Source organism: Scyliorhinus canicula, chromosome 6 (genome assembly GCF_902713615.1).
Source record: "Scyliorhinus canicula chromosome 6, sScyCan1.1, whole genome shotgun sequence".
Taxonomy (NCBI): Eukaryota; Metazoa; Chordata; class Chondrichthyes; order Carcharhiniformes; family Scyliorhinidae; genus Scyliorhinus; species Scyliorhinus canicula.
In genome coordinates this window covers 144,016,211-144,032,395 of record NC_052151.1, presented here as the reverse complement: position 1 = coordinate 144,032,395, position 16,185 = coordinate 144,016,211, and the positions used below count along the sequence as shown (strand labels likewise).

Genomic DNA, 16,185 nt, shown 5'->3' with positions numbered 1-16,185 from the left:
TTGAGTAACTGATACGGAGACAAATGCTGAAGGATGTCCAACTGCTGAGATGGACAGGTTTAGGGACTACTGACGGCTCTGCTACCAGTGTTAGGGCAGAGCCAAATTTGATAATGAGCAGGAATTTCTTCAACCTCAGTCATACCTAAAGACAAGACTCCTGGGCGGATTCTCCATTAGCCGTCGCCGAAATCGGGGTGTGCAATTGGGCAGAGAATAGCTCCTGTCCCTGAAATCGCAGCAGGTGGCGGTTTGACGGCGAATCGCGATGCCCTGCTTCCTCAAAAATGGCATCAATGTGACACATGCTGCGCATAATTGAAACACCATTCACATACCATTAGTAGACCCAACCCGCGATTCGCCGCCTCTGATGGGCCAACGGCGCGGTCAATTGAGTATCTCACAAATTGTGAACCTGGCGTATCGCTGCTGAGAGAGCGAGGGCGTCTGGACAGTGTAGGCACAACCATACTTTGCCGACAGCCGTGCCACTGGCCTGGGGGCTTCTGCCTGGCTGCGGGGGGGGGGGGGGGGGGAGGGAGAGAGAGAGAGAGAGAGAGTAGTGGTGGGATAGCCAGGAGGTGGGATGTGGGGTTGGGTTGGACGGGATGCGCAACACCATTACTGCAGCCAGCAAGGCGACCATATAGCTGCACATGCTGCTGACCGCCGCTTTTAAAACCTGGTGCCCTGGGTCGTATAAGTGACCCCCCTCCCCCCGGAAAGCCCTCTGACCCCTGGCCGATCCATCAGCTGCATGGGCACTCCAGCACAACCTGTCCCATCTTTTGGCCCCGATCAGTGTGTGTGGGGGTGTGTATTAGCACAGTGGGCTAAATAGCAGGCTTTTAATGCAGAACAATGCCAGCAGCGCGGATTCAATTCCCTTACCGGCCTCCATGAACAGGTGCTGGAATGTAGCGACTAGGGGCTTTTCACAGTAACTTAATTGAACAATTACTTGTGACAAGCTATTTTTATTGTTTAAGCGCAGCTGTAGCTTGCATCTCTGCAAGTGCCCATCACGGACCCAGCGATTCCCGCACCATTTTCAGTGGGTATCAGTGATGTTCCACGGACCCTCACTAGAGAATCAAAGTCAAAGTCCACGGATTCTTCGTTGGCGTCAATACTTCGACTCAGAACGGAGAATCCGACCCAATGTCTTTACAAAGAAAAATACTGCAGATGCTAGAATCTGAAATAAAAACAGAAAATGCGAGAAACGTCAGCAGGTTAGACATCTGCAGAGAGAGCAGTCAATAAGCTTTTATCAGAACTGTTAACCTCATTTCAGGACTTATTCCTGGATCCTTAAATCCAGAGTGATAATTCTGGGTAAATCACCCTTTCATAATTTCCTGGCTTTTAAACTTCTCTTCAGCCTGCTGTCTCCATACAGCTGCCTGTAAATGTTGGTACAGCTGTGAAGAGATGTCAAACTAAACCGATAGGTGGAATTTTTGGAAATCGTAGGAAATTCTGAATCATTTATCCAGTGGTGTTACTTTTTTTAATATCTGTTAATTTCATTTTGTAAGTAGCAGCTGTGAAGAATTAAGATGGTTGGAACTTGGTGGATATCAGTCAATAGCTCATTTTAATTTATAAAATAAATAACAATTTTCAGAACCATTCACTGTTCTAAATAGTTTACCATTATTAATTCAGTAGCATTCGTTCTTTTTCAGGTACTGCACAAGTGGCTCAAACTAAGAACTTACCAAATGCTCCGAAGGCACTGATTATTGAACCATCGAGGGAACTAGCTGAACAAACTCTCAATAATGTCAAGCAGTTCAAGAAAAATGTTACTAATCCCAAACTAAGGTAGCTTGTCTTCCAGCATGTGCTTGTATTCTCTTCCCCCCCCCCCCCCAAACTAAATAAACAAACTGACCGTTCACTATATATGTCTTGGACTAAGACCAAATAAGGTACTTAATGTAATAATCTGGTTAGTGATTCCATTTTACTTATTGTAACATTCTGAAATCATGAACTATTTAGTATTTTAATTTCAGCACCTGAAATCTTTTTTCCTCCAACTTTGTTTAGTGTGCGTTAACTTTCAGTCTGTGGTATGCTCTTTTTCTATTTTCAGTTACATTATTTGTGCAGGAATGAGAAATATCCCCCATTTGGCAGAATTCCGGTGTGCGTGGTAGGGGGGAAAGGAGCTGATTATACTGTGGGGGGGGGGGGGTAGAAAGGAGAGGGGCTTCACTGAATCATCTGTCATCATGGAATAAAGGGTGGGTGAAACTTTCATGTTCTTCTCTGAGTTTTATATCTTTTGTTATGAGATATGAGGACAACCCTTGTACCCCATCCCTGATGGCCTCTTGAGAATTTGGTGGCAAGTTAAAATGCATTCACATTGAAAAATAGATTGCAAAGCACTGCCGTAGTCCTTTGTTTCACTCCACCTGTATATAATCCAGCAAGATAGCAGTCTGTTGTTTATATCAACCGTTATTACATGCGCTAACTGCATTGAATGCTTAAATGCTGTACTAATTTTGGTGATATTTTACAAATGCACTCGTCTACAGCTTTGGCAGTAATAGAAAGTAAACCAAGAGAAAACTGATATCATTATTCATTTGAAGTCGAATAATTCTTCCCATTTGAAATAGCCTAGAAGCATTTGTATTCACTACAAAAATTGAGAAGATTCCTTGTCACAGAAGATATTCAGGCCTCTCTGTCGAGTCATTCATTTTCAGACCTTTTTGCTTTTGGTCACCCTCGCCCTTGGTTTGTGGCTGTGTCAGTGAGTCCTGCAGTAAAATAATTGCTGCTGAAAGGAAATACAGTTCTCTGTCCTGAATAAGAGGCAGTGAATTCCATTGTTGCCATATTACATATTTCCAGAATCAATGCATGACATTTTCCAGGTATCTTTGTCTTACCTGGTAGTACGGGCCTTATGGAAACACACCAAAGACAAGTCCCTTTTTCTGTGGCAGTAATTGCTGTTCAAAATGTGGTTTGTAATGATTAACAATGTTTTAGTTAGATTGTGGCAGTTGCCTTAGTTTAACTGTTGCAATGTAATTTGAGCATCATCAGTTTATGTTGTTTAGCGCAAATCGTGTGATTTCCATCAGTGAAGCGTATCTAGAACTCACCCTTAATATCTCTACATCTGAACATGCTCAATTACTACCCCTGGGTACAGATGCGCAGATGCTGTCAAGCCTTCAATGTCAGACTCCATGAATTCCTCATTTGTGAACCTAACGAAATGTTGTACAACGCTTTGAGAAAATGTATCCCCACGTAGTGTCATATTGCAGTAGTGTTCATTAGAGAGTGATCAGGATAAAAATTCTAATTTTGTCTTTTCCTCACTCTCACTGCAAGGTTTCATTTTTTTTAAACTGAACAAATCTCGTTCTGAAAGGAAAAGGCAATTTGGACTACCATTTGATTAAGGCTGGTTTAGCACACTGGGCTAAACGCTGGCTTTTAAATCAGACCCAGGCAGGCCAGCAGCACGGTTCAATTCCCGTACCAGCCTCCCCGAACAGGCGCCGGAATGTGGCGATTAGGGGCTTTTCACAGTAACTTCATTGAAGCCTACTCATGACAATAAGCGATTTTCATTTCATTTCATTTTTCATCTTCATAGACTTATGTTTCTGAGGTGTTGACTCAATAATACAAATGCAATCAATGCTAATTTTTTAAAAAATAACCATTTAGGTTAGTTCACAACACTCCTGACTTGACCATGCTGTAAGTCTGTTCATTGTAAAGATGGTTTAGTTTTTTAAGACTTTTTTTTTGGTTTAGGGAGCTTCTGATTATTGGTGGTGTTTCTGCAAAAGATCAACTGGCTGTTCTGGAACAAGGCGTAAGTTTTTCCTTTTACTCCCAAGAAAATGTGTTCAGGAATGTGTTGATGTACATACAAATGTGTAATATATTTGAAAATGTCAGATGAATTAAGTAACTCAGAATAGATTATAGTATATGAATTATAAGATCAAACTAATTTCGACTAAGAGCATTCTGGTTGTGTTCCGTACATCATAATATAAACATTAGCTGTAAAATACATTGCGATATCCTAAGCCTTACTAGTTGCTTTTAATAGTTGCTTTATTTACTCCCAAATGCACAAGAAACCCCAAATTATTTTATTCCAAGTACTATTTTCTTTTAAAATGTTTTTTATTCAATAACATTATAGCTGTATGGTTCTTATGACTTTGAGAAATGCTAATATTACTATTTTTAGCAGGTAAATTTTTTTAAGTTACTGATACGTTTTCACAGCATCCAATTCATGCATACTTCGGCCTTCTCAAACGTGTCTTAGAACTTTTGCTTTTTTGTATATTTGCTTAACTTTCTGAAAGGGCCCAGTTAAAACCAACCACCTATGAATACCTAAAGCTGGTAATTTGAGAAATTGTTTTTAACCTTTTCTGACCTTGTTGTAGATGTACCACACCAGCAGCAACAATAAAGGCATCTTACTTGCATCCTTTCATGCTTGATGCCTTGCAATCTCCTTTCATTGTCTTGATCTTCAAATTCATTCCCTCCACCTTTTTGAATAGTTTTTTAATCCTAAATCTTTTCCCATCCCATCCACTTTTGTGCACAATCCTCTACTGCCAATTTTTCTCTCACCTGCCCCATCCAATTTGATCCCACAACCTGGATCTCTCACTAGGAACATTTCTCCCCAACTTTAAGTCCTCAAAACTTAGTGCTTCGTATTTTGATTACCACAATGACTCTGAGGTAGACTTAACTGAATCTTGTTACTGTGTCCATCATACCATTTAAATGGAAGTTATCGAAAATCAAATATTGAATATTCTAGATATAGTCCTTTGGCAATTGTCCAATATCAACAACCATTCAACTAGGACATGATTTTCAATAACATTGCATTGAAAAGGAACCGTTTTGTGGCTTACAATCAATTTATAAAACGTCTAATCTCCTGCTTGCGTTCCTCTAAATTCATGTAACATCTCTACAAATTTACATTCTTGTCCATCCTGTGCATAATTTCCTGGTTTAATTCATTTGACAAATTTTGATCTTGTTGTGTCTTGTTTCACTAACTTTGCCTTCACTAAGTTATATATTAGCCCTTTGTAAGTTCGGTTGCCATTTGATATTTCCTGTGTGATTCCATTGTATTCGTATATTCTTTCAAAATAGTCATTTGGTGATGGAAAAACTTGAGTATTGCTGAAAAAAGACATTTTGTCAAAGCCTTTTTGCATTGCACTGATTACTCAATTTCACTTGCACCAATCAGGACAGTTTGTAAGAATACCAATGCATACGAAACAAATATGTCCTGTTTGAGTGGATTCTGGTAGAGGTGTTGCAATGATGATTGCACCAGTTGATGGTGACTGATAGTTAACTGCCAATCTATGTTTGAAATTTAAACCAGGAATCTTGCCTTTGATTGGCTACGGCATTGCCCTGAAAAATGGTTTTGTTCGACCTGAAGCAGGTGCAATATATTATGTTCTTTCTATCAGCAAAAAACAGGGTCCTGCATAATGAATCTTAACAGTACACAGACATGCGCCATACTGCGAGACTGACTGACAATCTTAATTGGTTTGCCAGCATAATTCTTAACACTGAGGATTATTTAGCAATATTGTCCATTGCTGAATCACATTCAATGTTGGACACTTGTTTTGGAGTTTTGCAAGCATGAGCTTGGTTTGGATATAGTCTGTACCTTGCCAGTTACAAACACCAGCTGGGACATGCTACTTAATACGATCCGCCAGTCTTTGGGACACGAGGCCTATATACCTAGCGTCACACTGGTACTGAAATTAATAATAATAACCTTTATTATCACAAGTAGGCTTACATTAACACTGCAATGAAGTTACTGTGAAAAACCCCTAGTCACCACATTCCGGTGCCTGTTCAGGTACACAGAGGGAGAATCGAATATCAATTCACCGACAAACACATCTTTCGGGACTTGTGGGAGGAAACCCATGCAGACACAGGGAGAAACGTGCAAACTCCGCACAGCCGGCCTAATCGCGGAGTACGCCGGCGGCTGGGGTCCATTGAATGAGGCCAGCCCAGGGATCCTCCGCTCCTGACCAGCCGAGTTCCCGACGGCATGGAACTAACCTGCTATTCTCGGTTGGGATGCTCGCGTGGCAGCTGCGGTCTCAGTCCGTGGCCGCCCTAGTGGAGGAATTGGACACCAGATGGTGTCTTATAGACGGCCAGGATTAGATACGCATGGTTAGATGACTGGGCGCGCGGCTGATCGGGGAGGGGGGGTGGTGGGGTTTCAAATTTTTCTGTCTGCCTCTGAGGTCTGAGTCTGCCATGGAGCTCGGCAAGGCCACCGCCATGTGCATGCACGGACTCCAAACCGGAAGTGCGGGGGCCCAGATCCACAGCTAAAGCTGCGAGAATTACTCTGGGTCCCTGCTAGCCCCCTGCAGGACATTGAATTAGCTGATCTTTTACCAGGAATCTTTGGAGTAAAACCCCAGCGTGGGGCAGCACGGTAGCATGGTGGTTAGCATAAATTCTTCACAGCTCCAGGGTCCCAGGTTCGATTCCCGGCTGGGTCACTGTCTGTGCGGAGTCTGCACGTCCTCCCCGTGTGTGCGTGGGGTTTCCTCCCACAGTCCAAAGATGTGCGGGTTAGGTGGATTGGCCATGCTAAATTGCCCGTAGTGTCCTAAAAAGTAAGGTTAAGGGGGGGGGGGGTTTGTTGGGTTACGGGTATCGGGTGGATCGTGGGTTTGAGTAGGGTGATCATTGCTCGGCACAACGTCGAGGGCCGAAGGGCCTGTTCTGTGCTGTACTGTTTTATGTTCTATGTTCTGCGCCGGCGTGGGGACATAGTCCCATTTGGGAGAATCCAGCCCCATATGTATCTGGAGCCGTACAATATACCTCAATACTCATTTGTGTCTTCAGCAGAATGTCTTTTGGTCTGACGGCAGCATCCTGTTTCTTGGAGTATACACAATGTGTCACTACTGCATGGTCGCAGCATGAAACAGCGAGCTTCATCTATTGCTCAAATATTTGAGATACCTCATCCTTCCAGGGTAATCTGAGAAGATAGAGTAGTTTTCAGGGCTGAAAGTGATGGCCTTGGGGTCCATTCATGAGTTAGCATGATTGTGCATTGTGAAATGATCTGATCTGGATCTCGCAGGATTACTTTGATACGCCTTTTTAGATCTGCAATGCTCACAGTTCTTTTAGAATGAAATCATTAATTAGCTGGAGTGCATAAGCTCCAAAGTAAACTGAAAGTCCTTCCCTAATTTTGGTGTTCAGTGAATTCATTTCAATTTTTGCCACCCTGCAGAAGAAATCAAAATTTTCCTTAGCACTTGCGCTAGTAGTGCCAAGGTTTCCAAACAATCGTGGAAGAATGCTCATGATGCACAGTTTCCTTAATTACTAATATTTTTTTTGGTACAATTTTATTCACTCTCTGGGCTGAATTCTTCGCTCCCCACGCCGGGTGGGGAGAATCGCGGGAGGGCCGGACGACTCACAACGCGCCCCCCTGGCGCGCGCCCCCCCCCCCCCCCCCTCAGAAGAATCACCGCTCGCCGTTTTTCACGGCGACCGGCGATTCTCCGTCCCGGAGGGGCGAGCGGCCTGCCGTTTCCGACCAGTTCACGGCGGCGGCAGCACCTGGTCGCTGCCGTCGTGAACATGGGGGCCAAAGTGCTGTTTGAAGCTTGTGGGGGGCGTAGAGGGGAGTGAGCACCACGGCCGTTCTCGGGTGGGGACTGGCCCGCGATCGGTGCCCACCGATCGTCGGGCCAGCGTCTCAAAGCACTCTTTCCCCTCCGCCGTGCCGCAAGATCAAGCCGCCATGTCTTGTGGGGCAGCGGAGGGGAAGACGGCAACCGCGCATGCGTGGTTGGAGCCGTCGTGACGTCAGCCGCGCATGTGCGGGTTGGAGCTGGCCAACCTGCGCATGCGCGGCTGATGTCACATAGGGCGCCGCCGTCGCGTCATTCTCGGCGCACCGCCTTGACGCAAGCGTGAAGGCCCAGCGGCCGAGATTTACGGAGCGCCGCTCCTAGCCCCCCGGGTGGGGGTGGAATTAGGTGCGTGGAGCGGCCTCCAAGGCCGTCGTGAAACTCGGCCGAGTTCACGACGGCCTTCCCGATTTACCGCGGGAGCAGAGAATTCCGCCCTCCATCTTTTAAGGAATTGTTGCTTTTACTGCTTTATACTGGAAACAATTGATCTAGAGATGCAGTGATTATAGCTGTAGCTCTTAATTAACTTAAACATGCCCGGTTAGCACTGCTGCCTCACAATACCAGGAACCTGGTTTTGATTATGACCTTGGGTGACTGTGTGGAGTTCTCCCGCTGTCTACATGGGTTTCCTCCGGGTGCTCCGGTTTCCTTCCACAGCCCAAAGATGTGCAGGTTAGGTGGATTGGCCATGCTAAATTGCCCTTAGTGTCAAACGGTTTGGTGGGGTTACAGTGATTGGGTGTGGTGTGGGCATTGGTACTGTGCTCTTTCGGCGGGTCAGTGCAGACTAGATTGTCCAAATGCCTCCTTCTGCACTGTAGCATTTATGAAAAAACGTGGTTAATTTGGGTTTCTTATGTCACAGTACTAATCTATCCGTCTCGCGTTTCCTAAATTGTATTCCCTCAAAAGAGTATTTTCACCTATTGGTCAAACCTCTAGATGTGTTTGTATTTATTTCAGTTTTTGAACAATTTTTCAGCTGTTAAAGAGTGCAACTTGTCTTTTAAAGATTACTGAAGAAAAGTGTGATTAATCCTAACTTTATTGTTTGTTCCATTAAATTGGAACGTAATGAATGTTGTTATCTTTTCCACAGGTGGATATGTTGTTGGAACTCCTGGAAGAATAGATGACCTTGTTTCAACAGGAAAACTGAATCTGTCCCAAGTTAGATTCTTTGTGCTAGACGAAGCAGTAAGTGCTGTTTTATCGGAACTGATGCCATAATTATATTTATTAATCCCATAATTGAATAGCATCTGTGTTCGCTACAATGGTCTTTTTTCACAGTTTCATATACCATCTCTATCTCAGTTAAACTTTTGTTGCTTTTAATTCTATTGGCAAAGCTGGAAGCTATGTGATTCAGTTCCCCCCAATAACTGATAAGATGGACTTAGCAGGCCAGATTTTGAGGCATCATAACTTCCAAAATGCACTCGTGGTGAGCCAGCCAACCAAAGGCTGCTGCTTCATTAACCAAGTAAACTACCTGTACAGATTTGAGTTAATTTCCTATAAAACTCACATAAACTACATTTTAAATTTTACACCAGTATTTTCAGGCATAATGGGTCGACTCTGATTTGCAAAATACTTATGGAGGCCCCCCTCACACCATTTTAAAGTTGAAAATGATTTTTTTTAAATTGAGTGAAAAGTTTAAATATATGATTAATCTTGTTTTAAAAGTAAAATCTGACTTTCAAAATAGTATCTAAATTTATTTTATTTGATCAAATTATTGTACTTTAAAAATATGTTCACATTTATGTTCCAATGCTTTTTATACTGCTGCAGCCTTTTTTTTTGATAAGGTAACTGCCCTTTTTGCTTATGCTGCTGGATCTCATGGCAACCCATGCCAGGAAAGAATCGTCCCTCAAGGCAGGCAAAATTCTGACACCATGCTCTCAGTAGGTTCATGAAATTTATTTCATGCCAGTGCCGAGAGGCATGCTGCACCTTTGACCAAAAATTCCAGGCCAATATTTTGTTTAACCTTCAGAAATACTTTTATTAAGGGGCAACTTTTTTTTTTAAGTGTTCTACACTATACCATGACTACCAGAAAGAGTTTAGACATTTTGCCATATTAAGCACATATAAATAAAAGATTCAGATGCCTTTTCAGAGTTTCTCGTATTGGAAATCTAATCACAGAGTACCCTGTTCCTAATCTTAGCAACCTTGGACATTATCATGTTATTTCATGTTTCCAAGCAATGTAGCTCCACCTTATTTTTATGAAAGATTTAAAGCAAGGTTTTGTATACACTATGTTCATAGAGATTTTCTTTCCGTAGATAATAAAGAAATTGAAACCATGTGCTTAACATTTACAAAATGCATTAGTAGAAGGCACATATTTGAAAGCTGGCAAAAATATAATCGACACAATTTATTCTGCATATTTTATGGTGACTAAAATGGAGCCATCTAAAGTGTTTTATTTTTAGGATGGATTGCTCACTAGTGGCTATACTGACTTCATTTCAAGAATGCATTCTCAGATCCCTCAAGTAACATCTGACGGCAAGAGGTTACAGGTATGAACTTTGTTAAAAGACACAGTAAAGTCATTTAACATCTCTACTCTTGTCAGAGAACCAAGTGTCTGAATTGATGTTTGAATATCCCACCGGTTTCTCCTGATGTTGCATGTGATTTTAGTTACATAGTGTAATTAGCACTCTGCAAATGTTACTTTTGTTTTTATTTGTCCCATTAACTTCAATACACTGAACTTTTAATTTTAATTTAGTTTAGAAAAATACATAACATTTTCATCAGATGCAAATTGTACCTTTGACTAGTTTTTTTACAGTTTTATCCAATTTTCTTGATCCAAATAAAGAAGAATGAATGTGTGATTTGAGAGGCTTGAAGAGTCCGACAAGCTACAACCTTTCTGAAAGGCACAGCATGTGCCTCTACAAATGACTGAATTTAAAAGACATTCCACTGCTGTGATTGGACAATTGTATGTCCAAATCTTGAATTTGTATGTGGCATGATTTGTCTTTTCGTAGCACAGAGGTTAGTCACTGCTGCCTCAGGGGTGCCAGAGACCCGGGTTCAATTTTGACCTTGGGTGACTGTGTGGAGTTTTCACATTCTTCCCGTGTCTGCATGGGTTTCCTCCAGGTGCTCATATTTCCTGGTACAGTCCAAAGATATGCAGGTGAGGTGGATTGGTTATGCTATATTGCTCCAAGGTGGGGTTACGGGATCGGATGGGGATTGGGGCTCGGAAGGGTGCTATTTTGGAGGGTCGGTGCAGACCTGATGGGTCGAATGGTCTCCTTCTGCACTGGAGGGATTCTACGATGTTATAAATCAGCTCTGGCTTCATTAATTAAATTGAAGAATGTTGGTGTTTTTCGACTTCTAAAAATGCCTGACAAATTACGAGAAAGGCATGTTTGGGAACATGACTGGAGAAGAACATTTACTCAGGTTTTAAAACTGTCTTTTGAAGGCGTTTTCCTGATACTGTTGTTACTACACTGCACAGTCAATTCCAGTCCCATTTGACCTGGAGTCGCCAACACAGGTGAAATTAGATTTTATATTAATATCTGTGGCTTCGGTTGAGTTAAATTGACTACAGTCACCAGGTTTGTAAACACAAGTAACCTTTATTAACAGAAATTATAATGAAATGGACCAAAAAATACAACTGGCTATATACAATCTGATTCCCTTCTATCTCCCCCCCCTCCTCCACCACCAATCCGTCTGTATCTCTATAAAAAAAAATATATTAAACACATAAACCAAGCAGAGGGAAAAGGGTGGTTGGGAGTTAAAGAAAATATAATCAAATAAAAGAATCTTTGATGCAGATGGATATATTCCAGCTAGTTTCTCAAGGTTAGATTTTCAGTTGGTACATTCTTTTCCTTCAGCTTGTCATAATCTTTACTCTAGAGACAGACAACTAGCAGCAGAGAGAGAGAGAAAACACATTATCTTCCTTTGAAGGTCTAGAGGCTTCTGGCAGTTCACATGGGGGGTGGGGGGGGGGGGGGGGGGCAATTTGTCAGGCAGAACACTGTCCCTGGCCAACCTGCCGGTTTCTCCTCTCTAAAAATACCAAACCTAGGAACACAATGTCCTGACAATCAGACTGCTTTAGCTTGGGTCTTCTGTTTATAGGCACATTCTGATTATGGGTCCAGGGACCAAAAATAAATGGGGAGAAATGAAAAAAACAGGATCGACTCTTACAATGTTGGCACCCACAACATCCTTTCAGGTTTGTAATGCAAGCACTTGTTCAAGCAACTGCAATAATTATTTTCTGTTTTTTTAACTAGTAAAGACTATAAACATCAACAACAGGTTGTTCTCTACAGTAAATCAAACAGCATGAGATATTGCAATGCAAAAGAATGGCTAGTGTGCATGTTCCTAAATTGAAGTACTGGACGAAATCCTCTGTTTCGGATACCAAGTGTTGATGCCGGGACTGAATTGCTTGCAGGTCGCGTTCCGTTGGGAACACTATTTGGGGAGCAATACAGGACATTCTAATGGGCCCGCACTCTGCTGGTGCACATTCAAGCAAATCCTGACCCAGTGTATGTTCTATCCGCTGGGGGCCGGAGCTAGTGCCAAAGAGCCTGAGCTGGAGCTGTTTGTAGCGCTCCACTTACCACACACTCACTGCAGCCACTAAGATGGCTCCAAGAAGTCCTGACCCCCCCCCCCCCCCCCCCCCCCCCCCCACGCCAGGTCAGAAGTTTCAGATGGATCCCACAGCTCCATTTCAGTGAGGAGCGGAGGGACAACCCTCTTCCCAGGATAGGCTGCAGAACTCGCTCCTGACCTCCTGAACACTGCTGGGAGGTGGTGGCAGAGGCAGTCAGCTCTAGCAATCTCAGCAGGCGGAGACAGCTGGTGACAACTGGTGACCCGGAGGAATGAAGGTCACTACAACATAGAACATACAGTGCAGAAGGAGCCCATTCCGCCCATCGAGTCTGTACCAACCCACTTAAGGTCCTCACTTCCACCCTATCCGCGTAACCCAATAACCCCTTCTAATCTTTTTTTGGTCACTAAGGGCAATTTATCATGGCCAATCCACCTAACCTGCACATCTTTGGACTGTGGGAGGAAACTGGAGCACCCAGAGGAAACCCACGCAGACACGGGGAGGAAACGTGCAGACTCCACACAGACATTAACCCAGCGGGGAATCAAACCTGGGACCCTGGCGCTGTGAAGCCACAGTGCTATCCAAGTGTGCTGCCCAGTCAGTCCTTTGCCCATAGAGGGGCAGAGAACCAGGGTGGTTCCAAAGGCTGTGGTGCAGTTAGGTGGATTGTTTCATCTGCTGATACCCTGCTTCCTCTGCAATGGAGCAGCGCTTCTGAGAATGCCAACACCTTGTGGGCTTCCGATTGAGCTTGGCTCTCTGATGATGGTGTCTAGAGAGGTAGCCAAGGTGGGCTCCCAGCTGCCCAGAGGCCTTCTGAGCATTGAAAGGATACAGCAGGACTCAGCAGTGTGAGCAGCCAGGGCTCTCTAAGTAGCATCAAAGGGGTGTGTTTTTTAAAAAAAAAAAAAAATTAGAGTACCCAATTATTTTTTTCCAATTAGAGGGGCATTTAGCGTGGTCAATTCACCTAACCTGCACATCTTTGGGTTGTGGGGCGAAACCCACGCAGACACTGGGAGAATGTGCAAACTCCACACGAAAGTGACCCAGGGCCGGATTCGGAACCCGAGTCCTCAGCGCCGTAGGCAGCAATGCTAACCACTGTGCCACCGTGCTGCCCTAAGGGGTGTGTTTTTTTAAAAAAAACAAGATTGCAGCAATGGTGGTCTGAGCCAGCTACCCGATCCTACGGGGACACTGTAATCTACTGACTTGGCACCAAGTCAATACTCGCTACAGCTCCTGAGCCAGGCAGCCATCCCCCTGCAAGCCGACGGTTTTTCTGGTTTTTTCCGTCTCCTGCTCCCCCTCCCCAGCCATGGACCCAGTCCACATTTGTCAGAAAGTCATGTCAGCGGACTGCCACCCTGAAAGGAGCATGGCGCCTGAAGTGCCGTTGGGCTGGACCTCTAATTTGGCCGGATGCCTGATTCTCTGCCTGATCGCGGTCCGCATTTGCAGCATCGCAAGGGTGGAGAGTTACGCCCACTGACTGAAAATAAGGCCTTTTACTTTTAAATAAGATTGCTGCTCTCTAAAGGTTGACATGGTTTATTATGCTTTGTCTAGGTAATTGTTTTGCTCTGCCACGCTGCATTCAGTTGATGTTAAGAAGCTGTCAGAGAAGATCATGCATTTTCCAACCTGGGTGATCTAAAGGAGAGGATCTGTTCCGAGACCGTACATCATGTTGTTCTTACGAGTTAATCCAAAAACCGATCGGAACTGGGAGAAACCTGGACGACATATCCGGGTAAAGAGGGTTGAAATTACTTTATTACCAACTCGGGCACAGTGCCTAAACAAAGAGAGCATGCTACTCCTATGCCAATGTTTGTGGAACTTTTCTGTCCACAGTACTGCTTATTCTAACCCTCCCTGCCAAAGAACCGACAACATTCTTAATGTCCTTTTGAAATTTAATGTTCAAATAAGCTTTTGTCAACTGTTTCAAGATGACCTTGTGTTCTTCTTTCCTTATTGTTATGACTAACAAAATATGACTGGTAATGTCTTAATAGCATCAAGCCAATTGATTTTAATAATGTCTTTTTTTTCATCTTCCTCAGACAGATGAAGTTCATGCAAAAGATAACACCAGACCTGGTGCAAATTCTGCAGGTCAGTGGCTTTGCATTAGATGCCATACTTCTAATTGGATTTCCTCCTTCAAATGTAAAATATAAATTTACAATGTTTTAACACCAGTCTTGTAATGTGGGTATTGAGACCTAAACATTTCGGAAATGGACATCACCTGGAATGCACTTCTAATTTAATTTTGTAAGTAAATAAAAAATTTACAGTCCCCCCCCCCCCCCCCCCCAAAAACAAAATCCAAGCGTTGGCGCAGTGGTTAGCACAGTTGCTTCACGGCACCAGGTTCGATTCCCTGCTTGGGTCACTGCGGAGTCTGCACGTTTTCCCCGTGTCTGCATGGGTTTTCTTTGGTGCTCCGGTTTCCTCCCACAGTCCAAAGATGTGCAGGTTAGGTGGATTGGCAATGCTAAATTGCATGGTTAAATGGGGTTATTGGGATAGGGTGGAGGTGTGGGCTTAAATGGGGTGCTCTTTCCAAGGGCCAGTGCAGACTCGATAGGCCGATTGGCCTCCTTCTGCACTGTAAATTCTATGAGATGTTTTGCATGTCCATGCCGTGTAATTTGTCACTTAAGCTTTGCTGTTGAAGGTCCTCACAATCTGGTATCTGCTATTAGCTTGAGTGCCGCTGGTTTTCTGACCAACTGCTGACTCTTCCTGAAGGTGGGAGGGGGAGTAAATAGGATCTCTAATTTGTAATGGTTCGCACTGTTGCCTCATGGCGCTGAGGACCCAGGTTCAATCCCGGCCCTGGGTTACTGTCCGTGTGGAGTTCGCACATTCTCCCTGTGTCTGCGTGGGTTTCACCCTCATAACTCAAAGATGTGCAGGGTAGGTGAATTGGCCATGCTAAATTGCCCCTTAATTGGGGAAAAATCAAGTTGGATACTCCAAATTTCTTTTTTTTTTAATCTCTAATTATCCCACGGTGACATTCCAACAAATGATAGATTGAGACCAAAAATGTAGAAATACTAAAGGAGAACATGAAATAATTATTAATTAGGAAAATAATTGCTTTTAAATAATTAGAACAATAAATTGCTTTAAAGAACATTTGCGGAACTCTGAAGTGGACATTGAAAGTAGCAGGGATGGTCACAGAACTCTTACTCTCATTTATGCTGGAGATGAGAGAATGCGCAACAGAACATCTAGAATGGAATAGAAGTGAATTTGTGCAGCTTTATCATCTAATACAAATTGGAGGCAACTTTTTAAATTTCATACTTCAGGTCAAGTTGTGAATTTTAGATAATCAAGGACTGCCATCAACAATTTTAAGACATAAACGATTCCATTAAGACCATAACTTCATAAATACATTTGAATTCTAGTTAATTGTCAAAAGAATGCCATCAACAAAAACTTCATGTTTTACGGTGATTATTGGAACAGACTATACACACAATTGCCTAAACGCTACCTTTCTAGGCAACTTGTGCTTTAAACAGAATAAATATCTCCCTTCTTATGTTTAGCCTAACAGAAAAAACAATTTCAACGTATACTTTATACAGTCCTTTTGCGTAGATATTTAATTTTCCTGAATTAATCCAAACTCTTGGTTCCTCTGTGTTTTATTCCTTTTCTTTCTCAGCCTGGTAACTTGCAAACTTAGAACTTGCCTTTTCACCATGAGGT

General features: G+C 43.2%; 1 protein-coding gene across 1 annotated transcript in view; it reads left to right on the top strand.

Annotated features, from left to right (window-relative positions):
• The window catches only part of ddx1 (DEAD (Asp-Glu-Ala-Asp) box helicase 1), a 63,274-nt gene that overhangs the window by 23,158 nt on the left and 23,931 nt on the right, over positions 1-16,185 (top strand). The window contains 6 exon segments of the mRNA XM_038800241.1: positions 1,695-1,833; positions 3,805-3,869; positions 8,869-8,966; positions 10,232-10,332; positions 14,011-14,194; positions 14,511-14,562. Coding sequence (XP_038656169.1) covers positions 1,695-1,833; positions 3,805-3,869; positions 8,869-8,966; positions 10,232-10,332; positions 14,011-14,194; positions 14,511-14,562 — 639 coding nt within the window.